This window comes from Trachemys scripta, chromosome 1 (assembly GCF_013100865.1).
Source record: "Trachemys scripta elegans isolate TJP31775 chromosome 1, CAS_Tse_1.0, whole genome shotgun sequence".
In the NCBI taxonomy this organism is placed as follows: Eukaryota; Metazoa; Chordata; order Testudines; family Emydidae; genus Trachemys; species Trachemys scripta.
In genome coordinates this window covers 252,004,616-252,025,214 of record NC_048298.1, presented here as the reverse complement: position 1 = coordinate 252,025,214, position 20,599 = coordinate 252,004,616, and the positions used below count along the sequence as shown (strand labels likewise).

Sequence of the window (20,599 nt, the reverse complement as noted above, 5' to 3'; positions counted from 1 at the left end):
TCTACTAACTGCATAGGCAACAAGCTCACTCACTCCATTTAGGTTTCTTGCAATATTTTGGTTCACAATAGGCATGCTCAGAAGTTTAACAAAGACATTTGTTAACATGATGTCCTATCATTAGATAGTATTGGTATGAGCACACAACACATGGGCCAAGATTTTCAAAAGCGAGTAGAGATTTTTAGTGCTTCAATTTTGGGGTGCCCTATTTGATACACCTTGAAGGTGTCTAATTTTTAGGAAATGAGTGTTCTTAAGTTCCAATACACAGGTTCTCTCACTAGTCACTTTTGAAATCTTGTCTCTGGTAGCTGAAATGTAGTATACAAAAGAAGAGCACCTGGGGGCAGGGATAAAGAAAAATGTGGGAGCACAGAGAATTCTGAAGATGGAATGCTCTTAATGTTACACCCTGCTCTTGGCCAACAGCAGGTAGCAAAATGGGGACGTCCAGGACTAAAAGCATAAACCTCCACAGCTTGTGTTAAAGAGTTAGGCTTTACAGGTGGGAGATGTAACAGACTCACATCCTTTGTGAATCAGGCTTAGAGGAGGATGCAAAACACTGACAACTGGTTTACATTAACAGTTGGAATAAATTACTTTCATTGAGAGACTATTCCTGTGGTGGAGCTAGCAGGGTCAGATACAACACCTAATGCTGTGATTTGGCCAAGTGGAGGCCTTTGCCTTCCAGAAAGCTTCTGTAAATAAGCCGTGACCACAGGTACATCAGATCTCTAGTTCTCAGCTCTGACCCCCAGGCTTTTCGTTCTTCTCATTTCCCAAACTCTGATATCCTTGTTCTTTTACTACTTTACAGAAGTGCATTTAAAATGTACTCTACCCATTAAGTGACATTAAAGTTCACCCCAGCACTACAGTTACATTCCTCAGTTTAGTTAGTGTGAAGTAATTTTAGAAAAAAAAAAAGTCATCACCACTACCTATCTGAGCTCATTAGATCATGTGGATTTGACTGTTTGCAGGGACCTCGAGTGGCAGCATAAAAGCATTACTAGTATGTTAAATTGTTTTGGGTTAGATGCTGTTGTAGGTTTTTCTACACTCTAGAAGTGTTGAACACTTGTACTATTTTAACAACAATAATGCAGAAGAGAGAAGTGGAGGAATTGATTGTGTGGTTGAGGGTAGGGAAGTTTGTTTTATCAGTGGAATAGTTGTGAGAAAAGCTATGAGCCTTGTGACTAAGAACTGAGGAAACAAATGTGTATTGAGCAAGACAATTTAGCTGCAGCAAGGTAAATCAGTGTGTTGCATGTATAAATTATTTATGAGGTTTATGAACGATATTCTCAGCTGGTGAACAGTGTTGTGTGGGGTTTTGGGGGTGTGTGTGTGTGTAGACTGTGGGAGAATTTGTTAGGGCTTGGGGAATTTATCTTGCTAGTAGTGGGGGAGGGCATTTTTGTGCATTGAAAAGGCCTGAATAAAAGTTATTTGTACATTCTGTGGAAAAGAGGAGGATGTTATCTTATAAAAGATTTTGTTCTTCTTACTTTAAATGGAGAACATTGAGTCATCTTGGGCTCTGTCTGCATTGAAAGTATAAAGTAAGCAAATTGAAAAATAGACAGTAGTCTTTCATTTACTATAATTTTAGGTGTGACTTGTAATAATAATTAACTCCTGTTGCAGGTCTGAGCCAGACATACAGCACAGATATATTAAAGAGTCCTGTCAGATTCTCAATTTGATTAATTCCCCTCCCCTTTTCAATTTTAACACCTTTAGTTACCGATATTTCATTCTTTCAGTCTCTCCCTCGCTTGCATTGAGAGAGAAACTACAGTATATTTTTTTCTACTTCAGGAAATTACTGCTACTCAGTTTATACTAGGAAAATTCTACTATGACTTAGTTTCTCAGGGCTCATACTGTTCACAAACAAGTGCAAAAAGCAAGACTTCGGTTTGAAGAGAAGATGCTAGTTCTACAGTCCCATTACTGGGAAAGAGGGGAGCAAGTGGATATTTTGAGGCCCTCTGGATGTCACTAGTAAGTAAACAAAACCTTCCAGGAGTCCAAGGGCTGGTTAAGCCCTCAGAAAAATCCTGGATTTTAAGAATTTTTTTTAAAGTAAAATTTGACTAATATGTCAGTATTTTGCTGTGATTTATAATCTATAGAAAGGATGAAGACTACACTGCTTAACATTGGATACCTTTGTACAATAATTTGAGAGGAAATGCCCCTTCCCCCCCTCTCACCCCACATTGGGCCTGCTTTAGACCTCTCTGCAACTAAATCCTCTTTTTCTAAGGCCCAAGTGGCTTTTCAAGGCTTGTTTTCAGCTACAGTCAGCTGACCTTACTGAGTCAACAATAAAGCTCAGCTGCTGGGCCTTCCCTCACTCTCAGACATGCCAGAGAGGGAGGCAATTTCCGTTTATTTTTCAGAAGTATTTTGCAGAAGACTTGAGAGTTTTGATTTGGGATTTCATACTAGATATTAGTGATGGATCCATAAACATAGCAATAGTAGTGTGGAAGCAGAGAAAGAACTGACAGGAAGGGGATTGCAATGCATGACAGTTTGTTAGCAAGAGTCAGGCTAACTGTAACCCTAATAATGCGAGATTTGTAGAAGCGAGGAATGTATGAGGCGAGTGGGAAAGAACTGTGTGAGAAGTTGTTGCGACCTTGTGTAGATAATATGGAATGTAGACTAAGAGTCTACATTAGTGAGCAAAACAAGATATCAGAATGACCTATGTATAAACAAAATGCAGCTGTTGCTCATTATTGTCTGTAACAAAAGGTATAAATGCTTGCTGTAATTGTTTACCTGTTGAGAGACCTGTTTAGCTCTCTCCCTCTATGCAATTGATAGAGAGAAAATGAAGTATCTGACTTGCTGTACCCAAACAAAAAGTGAGAACCTCTGTTATTCTCCGACAGTAGCAATTTCCAGAAAACTCCAGCCTTACATGGGACAGTCCCTGTGCCATATCTGGTATTCTTCCTGACATCGGCAAGAACAACAGGAAGAGCAATACGAGTGAACCCCAGTGGGCTAATACTATTGATTCCTGAGATTTTTTTCTGCCTTGTTTCACCCTCCCATTAAATATCTGTTTCCAGACCCCCCCCCATTCCATGTTTCATACTTTAAACTTTTACAGGTTGAATCTTCGTTATTTCACACTAGGGTTGCCAACCTCCCAGATTGGCTGGGAGTCTACTGGAATCGGCTGCAATCTCTTGGTGATTATTGAAAGCAGTCCAGGAGATTTTAGTAAGTACAGTACAATTGACATTACATCATGCTGGAGGAAAAAAATCTCTCGGTATAGTTTCAGTCAGAGTTGGCAACGCTAAGCATGAAGTCTAGAATAAGGCAGAAGAGGAAGGGTGAGTAACCCCCTGGAGGGAGAAGTCTAGATTATCAGTATTACTATAGTGCCTACGAGCCCTAGCTATGATGCGGATATAGAGCATGCTGGTAGAAAGAGTTAGTGACTGATCACAGAAGTGGCTTTTCTGTTTCTTCTTAACAAGAAGATCTAACTAGATCTTGATGTTTATATTCCTCTTGTTGAAGCAATGCACAAGATTCCCTGGCCCATACAGAGAATATACACATTCCTCTGTAGCTCAAAACTTGACATCTATTGTATTTGAAATATCTAGTCTTCCTGCTGTTACTGTTGTGGTACAGTACTAGTACTGGAACTAGTGTAAACCTTGGTGATGGTGGTGTTTTGTGTGGGCTTTAATATACCCCAGAAGGGATGACGTTTTCAGTTTGGCAGAAGGCTAACAGAGAACAAGGGAGACTTCAGCAGCAGCTGAATCCCAACAGCAAGAGGTAAGAGACCCTCACCTGTGGTACTATAATAGGGATTGTCTTTTTCTCATCTGAGATATATTTGCCAATCAACTTTGAACAGCTCTCACTACTAAATGCAGATAATACTAAAAAGTGAACTATTGCAAATATCCATGAAGACAGAAAATTCAAAAACACCTCAGCAGAAATATGGTGTTGCCAGCTCTCACAACTTGCTAGCAAGCAACAGGATTTTAGCTGGGGCTGGAACCACTCTCTCCAGAAGTCCAGGCCTCTCCCAAATTTCAGTCCTGGTGGGGGGGGGGGGACGACCACCATCTGATTAGCTACCTTCCCAACTCACCTGCCTTCTAGGGAAAAACAGCCAATCAGAGCAGCTGCAGGAGGAAGGCAGAGCTCTCCCAACTCCCCTCAGGAGCTGTCACAAGCAAGACTAGTGGTCAAAGCTGGAGTCGGGAATCAGGCCAGATCACAAACCAGGGGGTCAGAGTCCAAGACAGGCGAGAGGGAAATCCAAGAGTCCACTGTCAGGAAGGTCAAATTACCAGGAGATCAGAGTCAGGAGACAAACTTGAGAGAAGAACCACAGATTGATAACCAGAGTCAGGAAGTCAAACCAGGGGAGTGATTGTAAAAAGCACACAGTCCACAACAGTGTGGATACCAGTTGCACAAACAACTTCTTGTTCCTGTGCTGATTTATATAAGAGATGTGGACCAATCAGGACTCCCTGCATCCTGCCAGTCAGGTTCCAGGACTGAAGTCCACTATTGGGTTTCAGCTTTTATCCTAGCAACTGTTACCAGGTAACAGTTTGGTATTTATGAGCATGTAAGAATCTAGACCCAAGTTCTAGACCTATGGTCCCTGACAGGAACCCAGATGCATTTTGGGGAGGGGCGAGGAGAGGAAGCAATTGACACCATTCTCACAGGAGGGGAGACACAGAGGGAACAGAAAAAGCTCCATTGTTACAAGAAGAAACTAGGGAAGGATATTTTAATAAGGATCCCTGCCTATAAAATAAGCCCAAGCCCCTGAATACACGACTATCACCTATTAGTCGCAGCAGGAAATTAAACAACAACAAAAAACCACTCTTAAAGGGATGAACCAAGACGGATTTATTAACTGGGCAGGAAAAAGGATAGACAGGGTGGTAAATGCAAATAGAACAAAACAGCTCGGTAGTTTACACAATAAAAGCAGGCTTGAAGCCTAGACTCAACTAGAACCAAAATGGACAAACAAAAAGTTTCAACGTTACTCAGTTCGTTGCTGTAAAGGGCTCTAGACAGGATAGAGTTAGCTCACGTTTCCTCTCTCTCGCTCTCATTCAAGGGAATCAGGATTGGGACCTCGAGGACCACATCACCAGGGATCAGGACCATTTGATGGGATGGAACAGATATGCCCTCACCGATGGAACAGGTAAGTGGTTTCCTCTCGACGATCATCCTACTGAACCAAGGCTGCCTCCTGAGCAGATATCAGCTAGCATACCGTGCAAGTCCCTTGTATATATCTCCTGTTGCCAGACAGATTACCTCATGGTCCTGTGACCCTTTCTCACCCTTTTTCCTTCAAACTTTCCCACCTCTGCCTTGTTACCAGGCAGGATAGTTCAAGCCGTATTCAATTAAAGACAAGCACCTCCAAGAGGGTGCCAAACTATAATACAAGAAGGCAAGCCAAATATAGAAGGTGAAAGACAACAACAAAAACAACAACCCAAAATGGCAAAAATCCGTAACACCACAACTCAGGGATGTGCAAAATGGGTCAGTGTGCTCCACTCCCTTCTCTATTGCTGCAGCTCCAGGCTCAGGAAGGGGAGAAGAATCCCTGAGGCTTGAAAAGGGGGACCCTGTTGCAGCCGATTCTCTAGGTCTGGGATGTGTTACAAAATCCCTAGAGCTGCAAGAAGAGCAGAACTGAGGCTGGGGGGGAAGTGCATAATTAATTGATTTGGTGATGGGAGGGCATAACTGATCTGGGGGGAGGCTGAGGGAGCAGAATTGATGAGGCCACAGGAGGTAAATAATTAATTAGTTTGGCTGCATAATTAATTGATGGGGTGGGGGATGGACAGATGGCAGATACAGAATTAATTAATTAGAATTTGGGGATTTGGTGAGAAGTAGAAAGCTCTACACCATCAGACAGTGAGAGCTCCTGGAGCAGGGCCAAATCACCTGAATAAATTGGGAGAGTTGCCAAATGGCAACACTAATTCTCCCCCCCACACACACACTTTGGGAATGGGGTTCATAATCACAAGATAGACCAAAAAATACAATATATCTTTGATAAAAGAAAGTTGGAGGGGGTGTGTGTGTCTGGCTCATGATTTCTGAGTTTGGGGCTGGGAATACTGCCTTAGCTGGTCATGGCATACCCATGGCTCTCCATCCTGAGGACCCAAATCCCACAATCCTGTCCCCTCAAATGACTGTAGGATATGGTGGGTGCCTCAGGATGATTTTTTTCCTTTCTGTTGGTCCTGGTCCAAGAAAGACTGAGTACCACTGAGTTAAGGTTGTGGACCAAATTGAAGCTTTAATGAGTCATCCCTGTGTAGGGCTGCAAAGCATTGACACACTAAGCAAATGCATAAACCTCTCGCTCCTGCCCCCCCCCCACTTCCCCATTCATTCCGCCCACGTTTTGCTCAACGAGGAACGAGCACGTTCTCTTGTCTGGTGAGGGCAAAGTGGCTCAACTGTGGCTCCTGCGCACGCTCTGGCCACCCCTGGCGCGCAAGCGCAGTATCGTCAGGGGAGCGGCGCCTGACACTAGTCCGCGGGCTCTCCACGTTTCCCTAGAAGAGGGCGGGGCAGACAGCGGCGCGGCCAATTGGAGGCGCCCACGACCCACCCCAGCGAACTTGGAAGTGGAGCCGCGCTGAGAGCCCTACCTGAGGCGCGTGGCGGGGTCCGCAGTCGCGCGGGGGGTTAGGGCGCGCGCGGCGGTATCGCTATGGTGTCGGCCAGCGCGTGCGCCGGTCAGGTGGGCGCCGTGCTGCCTCTGCTGCTGGTGCTCTTCGACCTGCTCGGCGAGGGTGAGGGGCTGCGGGGCGAGCTCGCGCTGGTGCACGGCGCTGCACGCAGCCGGGGGAGAGGGGACAGGGCTGTTGCTGGTGGGGCAGTGCCAGCCTTCTGCCGGGGGAAGGTGCTGCCCAGCGTGCGGGGGGTGTTGTGGTGCTGGGACGAGGGGTTCGGAAGTGTGGGTGAGCTTGGGGGCGGTTGGCACCGTGGGGTGAGCACGGGGCGGAGCAGCGCCGGACTGCTGAGGGGACGAGGCAAGGGTTACAGTTGGTGCCTTGGTTTGGTTTTTAGTGATATGTAATCAGATGCTCACCACAGAGAATCCCGCACTTCCCTGAGCGCTGTCACGTATTACCACATCTTAGGGTTACCTACCACCACAACCACACCGTTGAGTGGTTTGAGTGTTATGTATGCCCCTTAACCTACTGACGCTTTGATGAGTATCACCGCAGCAGCGCTGTGCTGGGCTCCAGTAGCATGATGCTACCTGGGAGGGAAAGCAAAGCAGATCTGTGCTGGGCTTGGGGGCAATGCTAGCCTGTGGGTATTGAAAGGCGGTAAATCTGTGATTGTCAAAGGTGCACTGTCATTAATTCTGGGTACAACCAGAGAATTATGGCAGTAAAAAAATAGAAAAGTTTGTAACTTTTCTAGTTGGGGGCTGTGGACAGTCACTTTGAAAAGAATAACTGTTTCTGAAAGTTCTAAATGCAAATAGATAGATTTTAATTAAAAATATGATGACCAGAAATAAATGCAGCCATCAACATTGATCGTTGCTTTTAAAAATCCTAGTATTTAATTAATGGCATATCTAGCTTTGTGTTGTAGCTTTGTTTTGGTGAAACTACAGCAAGGTCAGTTTTATGTAGTTTGGTTTCTATTCTTAGTCCTTATTAACCTGTTTTCAAAAGAAACTAGGGAAATTGATAGGGTGCTAGGTACTGTACGATTTTTAAAAGTGTGGATCTAGCTTAAAGAATGGTCATGTGGAAATGGTATTATGGAGTTCCATACTCATTGTGTCTCACTGATTTCCATATCAGATTTGCTCAGTTTTCAAGTAAAAATACTTTTTTCTAACTTTTAGCTTTATAAGGTTGCTTTAGGCTCTGAAAATCAAGTTAGTTTTTTTTTTTAATCATTCATCACTGCCAAGAATAGTGGTTCTGAAGAACAAATTATTCCCCCAACTACACTTGTGCAACCCTTTCACTTTCATATTGTGTCCTAAATAACATCTGTGTAATCATATGGAAAGCTAATGGGGTTGCACAGGTGTTTGTGAGGGCATAATTTGAAAGCAGGTTGTACAGATTTATCAGAAGACACAGTTTGGCCTGCAAAACTTGCATTATTGCTTGTAATGAATGAGATGGAAAAAAACTTTCACTGTCACAGCTCAGTGAATTGGACCTCTCTGAGGCCTGTGGTCACTCTGGAGGTTAGAAATGCACTTCAAAATTGTATTAAATGAGAAGTCTAAAACCTGGAGTGTACTGGCTGAATGACAATTTAATATTGAATGTAATATGGCAAAGATACATTGTAGTGTATAAGTATATGCTGCAGGATTGTATTGGTTTTTCCCCAGCTACTTCTGCAGCAGTGTTAAAGGAAGAGTACTAACACCAGACGAATCAGTCTAAGCATTTGTACTTGTTTTTAAGCATCTTTAGATAATTCATCTTCCAAATAGATGCTAGGAGCATGAATGACCTTGGTGCTTTGTTGATTGTGGCCTTGGTAGTCACAAGTTTACTTTCTAATTTTGTATATATTTTCCTAAAAGCAAGCTTTAGTAGATCGTGAAATGTTCTCCGAGGGAAGGGTGTCATTTAAACCTAGACTGGACAAAGCACTCTAGATAGGGAACAATTCTACAGATACTTGGATGGCCAAAATATGATCTATTAGGTCTTTTTCATCTCTAATTTGTATGTCTTTAATATCTCTTATGAAGTAATATTTTATTTTGGTATATGAGTGGTTAATGTAATACATGACTCACATTTTCAATAGCTGTAGATCATTTTGTACATGTACATTGTACATTTTTAGTTTCTTCTTACTCTTGTCGTAGTGCTGAAAGAGTTAAATAGTGAAATGGAGATTTGTAAATGGGGATGGTGTATTACTGTGAGGTTTCTACCCTCCTAGAGGCTGTGTTAATCTCTTCTTCTCTCTTTGAAAAGACGGAGCATTTTAAGTCACAATTGTGATGGCTTGGATCACAGAAACCCCCTTGGGGCTGCCAACTGATGCGCTAAGACTACTTCTGCCCCCGCTTTCCCTGCCAGCTGGGGACTCCAGAGCCCTGCTTGGTTGCGCCAGACACGCTTGTTGGCCAGAAACACAGTCCCAGGTCTGAACCACGTCCCACAAACTGCAAGCTTAACTGAAAGCAGCTTAAGAAATGTTCCTGTCTTTAACACTCAGATCCCCAACTCCCAATGGGGTCCAAAACCCAAATAAATCTCTTTTACCCTGTATAAACTCCTAAATTGTTCACCCTCTATAATACTGATAGAGAGAGATGCACAGCTGTTTGCCCCCCCCAGGTATTGATACATACTCTGGGTTAAATAATAAGTAAAAAGTGATTTTATTAAATACAGAAAGTAGGATTTAAGTGGTTACAAGTAGTAGCAGACAGAACAAAGTGAATTACCAAGCAAAATAAAATAAAACATGCAAGCCTATGCCTAATACAGTAAGAAAACTGAATACAGATAAAACCTCACCCTCCGAGGTGTTCCAGTAAGCTTCCTTTTACAGACTAGTCTCCTTCTAGTCTGGGTACAGCAATCACTCACACCCCCTGTAGTTACTGTCCATTGTTCCAGTTTCTTTCAGGTATCCTTTGGGGGTGGAGAGGCTATCTCTTGAGCCAGCTGAAGACAAAATGGAGGGGTCTCCCATGGGCCTTCTCTTGTGGGTGGAGACCCCCTCCTCTCTCCTATGCAAAGTCCAGCTCCAAGATGGAATTTTGGAGTCACATGGACAAGTCACATGTCCATCCATGACTCAGTTTTTACAAGCAGCAGCCATTGCCCACATGCTATCTTGACTGTCTCCAGGAAGACTTCTTATGTGGATTGGAGTCTTCCAAGATCCATTGTTCGTTAAGTGTTTCTTGATTGGGCACTTAATTTGCACATTCCTTTCTCAAGGAGCTGACCAAATGCTTTACTAAGACTACTTAAAAATCAAGCAAGTACACAGCAAATATTCATAACTTCAAATACAAAAATGATACATGCATACAAATAGGATGAATAGATTCAGTAGATCATAACGTTTACAGAGATATGTTACATGGCATATGTAGCATCAAACATATTCCAGTTATGTCATATATACATTCATAAGCATATTTCCATAAAGTCTTATGGGGTGACCGTCACAACAATCTCCCTGATTTTAAGAGGAGTTTATGGGATTCTCTTGGAGAAGGGTACTTAGTTTGGGGAAAGAGATGATGCTGGAGTTTACTATTAGAACTGGTTAAAAAAAATTACTATTTCACCAGCTCATCTTCCAAGGAAGTCAGTCAGTGCATGTGCCTCCAATTCACAAGTTTCTAATTTCACACCTAATACTTTTTGGTACCACCAGTCATTGAACTGTGACTTTTAAAAAGTTCCATTTGCAACTTGTTAACTTGCTGTAGAAATTCATATTAGCTGTGTAAGAATCTGTAGGACAAAGGAGCATATTTTAACCTAAAGTCTGACATGGCTGCTGGTATTGTACCTCAGATGTCTATCTCCGGGTTATGAAAAGGTTCCAGAACTTTTGGAGGTTCTGCACTGCCATTTCCCTAGTGTTCTAGTATCTGATTGAAAATGAGCCCCAGTCTTCCTTTGGAATTCTTCTGACTTAAGAACATAAGAACAGCCATACTGGGTCAAACCAAAGGTCCATCTAGCCTAGTATCTTGTCTTCCGACAGTGGCCAATGCCAGGTGCCCCAGAGGTAATGAATAGAACAGAATAGAATCATCAAGTGATCCATCCCCTGTTACCCATTCCCTGACTTCTCCAGCACAGGGGCCTTGTGACAAATTAAAGCCTCTTGGATCAAAGATATTTGTCCACCCCAAGCTAGAGTTGGGAAGAGAGGACTAGATGGAAAAGCCCTGTTTCTCTTCTGTTCCTCCATCCAAGTAGCGAAGCAAATGGGTCATAAGGAGTGGGAGAAAAGATGGGCCAGCTCTACAGGCAGCTTAGCACTCAGAGCTGGCTTCACTCTGCGCTAAGCTTCTGGGAACTGCTTCTCCTTACCACCCTCCTTTTTCCTTCCCCTCTCACTAAATTTCTCTCACTGATCCCAGGGTGCTGCAGATTATGGAGGGGAAGGAGCGTCACTGATGACTTTCTTTTGTCTCCTTCCCCCTCCCCCCGTCACTTCCATTTTTGGGAGTGGAGGGGATTTCTCCTCCGTTGCTAGTATCCAAAGTTGCTCCATATTCTTAGTGAGTGGCACAGGTGTTCTTTTCTCAGTCTCCTCCCTTCCCAAACCTCCTTTGCCTAATTGCTTTTAGAAGCAGTACAGCTGCTGCTGCTGTAGCTAGCTGTGCCTCGCTGCTACTGAAAGGCAGACTTACTTGAGTAGGGGCAGGGCTCTGTGAAGGGGGGAGGGTTCCAGACCCTGGCTCAGGACCAAGCCCAGATATTTACACTGCGCAGTTGGTGAGCACCTTTGTGCCACTTTTGAAAGCTCCTTGTGGTGGGCACTCCTCTTCCTGCTCTATACACACTAGAGTTTCCCCTCAAAAAAACTTTCTGCAATATGTAGAAACATTAGAAAAAAATCAGCAGTTAATAGCAAAATGTCAGACTGTCACTTTAAACATCACACTTCCATGTAAAATTCTTTAAACCTTTTATAGTTCCATGTATCAACTTAGATTAGTGTTACTGAAGATGTATACGTATTTTCTTTATTTTTATGGCCTCTTACTTTGTGTACAGTCAACTTCACTGTTTCCTTTGTATAGTCACATAACTTCCCTTGTTGCTTGTTGTTTGCATGGGCCTTTCACATGCCACGGTGAAGAAAGGTACATTTTGGAAGAAGAAGGGAAAAAAAAAAAAGAAAGAAAAATGCTTTGGAAATATCACAAACTCAGCAGGGAGATTTAAACATGTGAAACTGTTTTTTAATTTTTTTTTAAAACTGACTAGATTTCAACCTGACTGAGTCCCTCTTAAGATTATACATAGAGATTTAGGGGATTTTCAAGTTTGTATATTCTAAAGATTGTATATTGTACATCAGTCATTCTAACTCTGCTCCCAGGATATAACTGCCAGGAAACCTAATATTTCATTTCTTGAGCTAAAACAGGTAGAAATAAACAGTACTGTCAGGGTTACAGGGCTAATTGCACCTCTGTTGCCTTCTGTATCTGAGTCCATCTCCTCAGCTATCGGGCCTGGTGCTTTTACCTCTCTTTGGGTGGAATTCTGCAATTCTCCCACTCTTACTTAGTTTGGCCTCAGCTACCCTATCAGCCATGCTTACGATGCAGGTGCAACTGGGTTTGGCACCTGCAGTCCTTCCCTTCAAGAGTCTGTGGCCAGTGCTGCATATAGTGACAAGACAGCCATCTTACAAATCAAAACATTGCTTTGTTCCACTGTTAAAATGAAACAATTAGAAAAAATGATTAAAAAACAGCAAATGGACAAACTCATGAACTATCTTAAGTATAGGCTTACCATTCCCTGATAGTAGCCTAGTCACATCTAGCTTTTTCAGACACCCCAGAGGGTCCTGGATGTCATTCTGTTCCCCTCCAACATCTTGCCAATTACTGCCTTACCCAGGGGGAGAGATAGGGAGCAGGAGAGTGAGCGAGTGTGTGTGTGCGTCTGTCAGTCAGTCAGTCTTTATCCAGCCAGAATCTTAATTACTATCAGTTCCTGGGCTTTTGTCCATCCTGACCAAACCGGTGTAGTAAGCTCATCAAGAGAGCGAATCAGACGCCTCAGAGCCAATAACTCTTCCACTGTCTCATAACAATCCTCCAGTTTTTACCTTGGGTGGCTTGTCTTGGGCCATTGTTTACTTACAGCACATTATTAAACGAAACCAATGTATACACACAGAAAACATCCCAGTAACCAAGTTAGCATACGGTATTCAAAAATTATACAGCTGCTCCATATCTGTCACAGTAGGCACTAAGGGTTCCATTCTGTGTCCCCTTTCCCCACCCCCTTATGGAGCTGATTGCGCTATGATGCTTAGCTTCTTGCAGGTAGGGTTGCCAGGCATCTGGTTTTCAACCGGAATGCTCAGTTGAATAGGGACCTTGGCAGCTCCCGTCAGCACAGCTGACCAGGCCACTAAAAGTCTGGTTGGCCGTAGTGGGGCAGGCAGGCTCCATGCGGCTCCCGGGAAGCGGCAGTATGTGTCTCCGTCTCCTAGGTGGAGGGGCTTCAGGCTTTGGGGACTTTACTTTGGGTGTGGCTGTCCCTGCTCAGAATTTTCATTTGCTTCTATTTTACTATTCTTGGTGTAATTCTCCATCACCACATCTCATATCTGTTCCTTTCAAAATCTTGATAGCATTGGTGTATGTGCTGCTTCTTTCAGTTTAACTCTGCTGAAATCCTTGTGCAAGCCTTCATCTTCTGTATGCTATATTACTGCATGTCTCTTCTTGATAGTCTCCCCAAGTTCCGCAAACTTCTGCATTTATGTAATGCTGCACGGTTTTTCTCACGTATACAAAGAATGATCATATCAGCCCCATTCTCAAACAATTTCACTGACTTCCCATTTTAGAATCCAGTTCAGAATTGTCTCCTTTGATTTATAAAACACTCTGGATTTGCTTCTCCGTGTTTCATATCTTGTTTTTCCTCTCTCCTCATTGAAGTTCCTTCTGCTCATCTAGTACTGGGCTCCTCTGTCGCTTCTGACAGTATGGTTACTGTAGGGAACTGTCCTTCACATTTCCTGCATTTGGAACAGCCTTCTTATATTTCTCCTTGAATATATTTGTTTGCCCTTGTCTATTCCTTTTAATTTGCCTCTCCCTGCCATGATAGCTGGAATTGTATTATATAACTCTTCTTAAAATTATTTTGGGACACTTTATATGAAAGATACTACCCAGAACAAGTAAGTCTTATTGTATAAACTCTATTCTTGGAGCTGTACTGACATGATTGATGCTGAATTAGAAACAAGGAAGTGAAGAAAGCTGGTTCAGATTCAAGCACCATTCCAAAGACAAAGAGAAATCAATCTTTTCTAAATTAGAAAGGATAAATCTGGTAGAGAAATGTTGTGTTCCTCACGCAAACAAAATTGAAGTGTGAGGACAAGGGGCGGGAGGCCCTGAAAAGTGCTGTCTCCATTTAGAGCTGTGTTATTGTGAAGGATCCTATTTATTATGCAGTTGAATACCTGACCTGCTGCCAGTGTAGTTTTATTGTCAATGAATGTATGTTAATTTCAGTGCTGTTTGTTTGATTCTGCTGTGGTCCATAGCCAAAACTGTCTTTTGACCTCAGTTGAAATGAAATGTGATCCAGTAGAATATCTGACTTTTCAGAAAGGGCTTTCACACTAAAGCAAATTTGACTAAAACAAGTGACTCACTCTCACAAATTGTCTCTGTACCATTTGCTGCTGCAGCAGGTATTTATAGTTTAAGAACCTTCTTCCAGTTGACCCAGCATCTGCTTGATACTGCAGTGACATCAGAACCCTGCCTTTGTTGGCAGGCCCACTTGTCTGGAAGCCCCAGCTGAGTGTTGGACATGTAGTTTTCTTATCTAGTGATATGTTTGAGATGTCCGTTTTTTGAGGTAGTATTTCAGGCCAGTGAAGTTTTCTCAGTGACCAGATAGAGACAGGAGATTTGTTGGTAGGAGGGGATCAGCTGGAAAGAGCCATGGAGTGGAGCTACTTCAGCAGCGTAATGAGGAAGCACAGCCCATATTCCCAGTTGGTGATCTGGTTTGCAGAAAGTCAGCTTACAAAGAGGCCCAAATCTTGTTTTTTAAACAGGGTGGCTCTTCTCTCCAAGAGACTCCTCTCTCCTTTTCTCTGCTCCACATTTTGAGAACACAGCCATCGTTCCACTTTAGAAATTGCCATACTGGCTCTGACCACTTGTTCATCCAGTGCTACATTCTGTCTCTGAAACTGACTAGTGTCGGATGTTCCAGAGGAGGGCACAAGAAATTGTGTGGCTAATAATTATGAAATAACGTGCTCAGAAGGGAAGTTTCTCCCCATTCTTGCCAGATATTCTTATGCCCTGAGACATTAGTGTTTAATTTTCCTCATGTTCTAAAGCCTCTCTTATGTAGCTGTGGATACCATACATATATACAGATGTCGAAACCTTTTCTAAAGACAGAAGAATAAGGGACAGTCAATTAAATTAAAAGGAACCACATTTAAAAATGATGTAAGGAAATGCGTTTCACCACTACACATGCTGGGCTTGATCCCGCACCATGCAGTTGATTGGCATTTCACCATTGATTTCAATGGAAGCAGGATTAGATGCAGAATCTCTGCAGCAATAACAATTATAAACTCAGATTATACTGTAATAATTATACTGCCTAGGTGATGGAAAGTGCTTGGCTTTGTTCACGTTTCATAAAACACTAGGGGCTGACATGTCTCTTGTACAACCGTGCTCTATAGGAGTTACTGTACTTGAATATTACATATGGAAAGTGTGACTCCTGGCAAACAGTTTGTCTTGGAATATGAAACACTATTCTCGTCAGTGTTTGTTTAAATTCCATTTATAATATCAAAATATGCATGAGAACCTGTATTTAGGACTTGAATTTGTAAAGATCCTTAAATAAAAGAGCATGAAATAAAGTTAAAGGGAACTTCAAAAATTTCTGTGTGGACACTCAATGAAGAGAATATGAAGTTATCCCTCACGCTTTCGTGATCAGGTTATTGAACTAAATTTAATATTAAAAAATAACTGCTCATGTTTATTCTGTTATGCACAGTATGTGATCCTTGTATTTAGGATTTTAATTACAACAGGAGAGGACAATGTATTTTGCTACCTTATTTGGATGTAGCGAATCTTGTATGTGCAAAAGCTAGGTAGAATGTAGTTAGTGATGCATATTCAACAACTGCTTTTAAAATGGTGGCTTACAGTATTTAGACTTTCTTCATTATAACTAGATCTTTGGGGTGGAGGGGCAGAAGAGTTAAGTCTGAAAGGAAGCTGAATGTTGTCTCAGTATTGAGAAATGTAGCATATTGTTTTCATGTGCTTCTGTATCAGCCATATATTTTTTGGGTAGGGAGCTCTTGCCTGGTAAAAAACTATGAACTGTCCCTTATGATTTTTATGTATTATGGAGGGAGGGAGAGAGAGAACACTATCCATCCTTTTTTGGTAGTGTCAACTTTGCTAGACTCAAACTGTGATTAAAAATGTTGACCCTTCTATTTTAGGAGTCGAATGTGGAATAAATGCTGAAGTAGAAAAACAACTTGAAATGGGCAAGAAGTTATTGGCAGCTGGACAGCTAGCTGATGCCTTGTCTCACTTCCATGCTGCTATAGGTGTGTATCTGAAGATAAAATTATTTGACTGTGCTTGTGGTGCAGGATTTTTGTATTGAAATGCTCTAGCCTTCACTCTTCCTCATAATTGGCTTAATTAATAAGCCCCCAATTCACAATGTGTGGGTGGACTGCCATGCCCATGTGGGACTACATGGAGCCCTACTGACCTCATGGATGCAGCAAATGGGACCCCGCATGGGTGTGGAAAATTCCAGGATCAGAGCTCAAACCTAGAACAGCCATAGAGTATGTGAACACCAAGCCTGGGAGGTGTTGCAAAGCATGAGGCAAACTAACTGCTTGTAACCACCTGGATTAGTATAATCCAGTGGTGCCCAACTGTATTACATAGGAGGGCACATAAACCTAAGCACAATGTTGTGTAGGCCAAACAGATTTTACATATTTTAATAAGATTTACTCATCTGTATTGATTTATGTTTTAAGTGCAGCTTGTTTTGCATGTATTTAGATCGGCTGTTTCTAGGTACAGTACTGTCTGTTTACCCACTTGTATAAACATGATGACAAAATGCTAAAGAATCTGCTGTTAGTATATTGTTTTGAAGCAGGCTGTTGGCCTTGTATGGTCCATGGGCTTTATGTTTGGCACCCTGGGTATAATCTGATAACATGTCCCTGCTATTGTCTTTTCAAGATTAGAAAAGAAAACCAAGTTAACAAAAAAAAAAAAAAAGGGGGGGGGCTGTTTGGGAAGGTGGGGTGAGATGGGGAGGGACTTATCCCTGTTTTCTTCCTCTACCCTCCCCTCCAGATTTTTTTTGCCCCATAAAAAAAATCAATTACATACCTTTTAAAAATACTACATATTCCTTGGGTGGGGTAATCTTCCTGATTTAAGAGAAACTGTAACTGTTTCTGGCTGGCTGTTGCAAGCTGCGATGGCTGGTTACGTGTCATCTCTGCTGCTCACCCGTCAGCCTTTTACATGATCCCCCTCTTGCTGTCTTCTCCATGCTTTGCCCCTTTAAACCCCAGCCCCCCTGCTCCTCCATAGCTCCCTTGGCGGGGTGTGTCCTGCTCCCAGCACTGTGTGGAGAACCAGCCCCTGGTTGGAATGCTCAGCTCACCAATACTCTGGCCGGCAGGCTCCTTCCTTCCCCCATTAGCTCTGTCTGGGCCGGCGCCCCGGGAAAACTCAAGACCCTTTGGCCCGGGGCGCTGGCCAGGAGGAGCCGAGCCCTGCATGTGCCAAAGCCCCGCACAGCGCTGGCATGGGGGAGCCTCCCCACCCCTCAGCTAAGCTCTGGAGTGGCAGGGGAGAGGAAGGGAGTGGGGAAGCATTTCCCAGACTGTTCGCGCCCCGACCCGGCAGGTTCAACAGCAGCACCTGGGGGAGGGGCTTAGCACCCTCTTACCTGCACCCTGCCACCCTGGGTCATGCCCTCAGGGAGCGCGGGGCTGCTCCATCCCCTAGGCACCCTCCACTGCTGAGCCACCTCTCTGGCTAGGTTTGCTGAAGCCCCTGCAGTCAGGTTCCCTGGGCCCTGATGCACAATGCATCCTTAGGGCTTAATCCCTTCCTGCCTGCGCTGTAGACCAACAGCAGCCTGGAGGTGTTAGCTCTCCCCGTGTGTGTGTGTGTGTGTGTGTGTGTGTGTGTGTGTGGTGGGGGGGGGAGGAGAGGGGATGGGTGTGTGTGAACCCTAAAGCCTTAAAGATAAGATAAATAAAAAGAATCCAACTAGGCAGTATTGCTTTTTAAGAGGTTCAGTCAACTTCATGTTAATTTGAATGTTTGTACTACATAGTTCTGATTGCTGTTGAACTTGCTTGAATACTAGTAATTTTACCAGGTGTCCCATATTCAGCATAGGGAAATATAGTCACCCTACTGTTAGTTCTGTTCTTCCCTGCTGCCAATGTCTGATTTTCATGTTATTCACACTATTGTATAGGATGAATACATACTACAGTTTTCCACTCAGACTTTTCCAAATGGAATTAATTACACAATATAACAAAATGTAGAATTTTGTGATTGTGAAAAGAATAAATATCCATGTGTGCACTTGCAGTAATATCAGACTTGAGATTTTAATTTTCATTCAGGACTACATGCAAGAGTGTGCAGACAGCATGTGTGTCTAAATATTGTTGGCTGTTAGTATTTGCTTTCAGTTTGGTTTGGATAAACTATCATTCATCAAAGTAGGAGAGTGGGGAAACTTTAATTCTAGATTATACCATCCAATTACACTTCATGGTTATAAGTGAATTTAAACTTTTATAGGGTTTGTTTTGAAATATGTAGTGACATTAATACTAATCTCTTCACTGTATGTGACTAGGGGTTAGTAATTCTTCATTGCTACTGGGGTAAAACTTGAATTTGTTGGCTGGAAAGGAAAACAAAACTCAAGTTTAAATGTGTGAGATTAGTTGTCTAAAGCTTAGTGGGTTAACCTTCTGTGTTTCATATGATAAGAGTCCCATCAAAAAGGACTCAATGACTGTTTTGATAATTTTATCCCATTGGAGTAACTAATACAGGAGCAGCCTTGAGCTTAGTTACCTAATCTTCACCTTCCAAATCTTTTATTGTGTGTACTTTTTGGATCTTCAACTTTTCCGAAAATTTTGTCGGGGAAGTATAACTTACACGTTACTGCACCTGGCAAAGTTACCTTAAGTAAGACTACCTGCATATTTTTTGTTAACAAGCAAAGAGCCTCTTATTTCTCCAAGCTTTTTGCTTGCTTTGGATGACAGGAATAAAATGTGGACAATAGCTTTTTTTTTTTTTTTTTCTTCTTTTCTTTTCTTTTTTTGTTCAGCCATTGCAATGTTCCTGTTGCAGACATCTAACATGGTAAAAAGCAAGCTGCTTCCTGCTTTACTCCATTCTGGATCTTAACATATCCTTCAGGCTGTGACTGATTGTGTTCTCTCTATGGATATCAGAGCTATTCATTGCTGTACTGGGGACTCTGAGACAAAACCATCTTCTGCTGCCAGAAGTTTTGTATCTGGTCATGGAACAAAACTTGGTGGGGCAGCTCTCTCCTGCCTGGGTTGTTTTAACCTTTTAATATTTTGGGTGTGTGAATAGTGTATTTTGCTAGATGTAAGAATTATGTGTATAACTTAAGCTCTAGATTTTTTACATAATCTAATTTTGTAATGGGATATGTAGTCTGTGGTAACTGATGACTATTTTGTTTTGGATAATCAAAATAAATGTAGAAGTCCATAGCACTAGTGCAGAGAGTGGCCTTCATCATCAAGGTAGAAAGTAAGTAACCTTTAGACTGCTGTCATTTTTCCACTTTGGTAGACAAATGATTGTAGAAGGAAAAGGAGAAAATCTCTCCTTGGTAAGACAGCATCTGGAATACTGCTGATAACAGGTAAGCTATGAAGCTCAATTGCATGCTTTGAAGTTTTACAACAGTGTTCTTAGATTCATTTGCTAAACTTTGCATTTTACCCTTAAGATCTACTAAGTGAGGGTCATGCATATCTATTTTGTGCTTCAGCTTTTATTCTTGTATCCAAACCCTGGATTTGTTTTAATAATACATTAAAAAGTTTAGTGTCCTTTAGAAGTAGAAGATACAGTTTACTAGTGAGAAGACTGTGGTCCCATCACTATTATCCTCATCTCAGAGCTAAGGGCATCGCATTATTTTCCTGTATCCTTTCAGAGAAATGTCCCCAGAAGTTCCTCAAATGGGTTTCCAAAGCTGGTCAGCATGGTGGGATTCAAACAAGAGTGAACGTATGCTGAACAGCGTTGTCAAAGAACACTGGAATGGAGCCGCAGAGTCACGTAGTTCCATCACGGGCATCACCTTGATACTAGGCGAATATCTCTGTCTCCAGCCCCCTAAATGTCTGTCTTCCATTGGGATAGAAATAACAATTCAGTACATGTCTTAAAGTTAAATGAAAAATGAAGTTGCTACTGTCTATATGTAAATTATAAAGTTATGAAAACATTGGACTATCTATAATGTTGGTCATTAGTGGAATGATGTGTATGGCTTCCTTATTTTGTGCATCCAGTATCAGATGTAGGGACTATGGCAAACAGTGAAAGCATTAAATACACATCCAAAAGTAGGCCTGCAGTTTGAGATAAAAAGGTTTAGTATGTTTTAGCTTAACTACACTGCAGAGCTGAAAT

The 20,599-nt window shown here is 42.4% G+C and overlaps 1 protein-coding gene across 4 annotated transcripts in view; it reads left to right on the top strand.

Moving 5' to 3' along the window:
* Nucleotides 1–6,604: 6,604 nt before the first annotated feature.
* The window catches only part of DNAJC3 (DnaJ heat shock protein family (Hsp40) member C3), a 67,792-nt gene continuing 53,797 nt past the window's right edge, over nucleotides 6,605–20,599 (top strand). The window contains exons 1-4 of one of the 4 annotated variants that reach the window (XM_034758251.1): nucleotides 6,605–6,739; nucleotides 16,336–16,446; nucleotides 19,248–19,282; nucleotides 19,748–19,820. In XM_034758251.1, the coding sequence (XP_034614142.1) occupies nucleotides 16,380–16,446; nucleotides 19,248–19,282; nucleotides 19,748–19,820 (175 nt within the window). In that variant the 5' untranslated portion in view covers nucleotides 6,605–6,739; nucleotides 16,336–16,379. Of the gene's footprint in view, nucleotides 6,879–16,335; nucleotides 16,447–19,247; nucleotides 19,283–19,747; nucleotides 19,821–20,599 lie in introns of all 4 variants that reach the window. The other 3 variants (XM_034758249.1, XM_034758253.1, XM_034758250.1) reach the window with 3 other exon arrangements.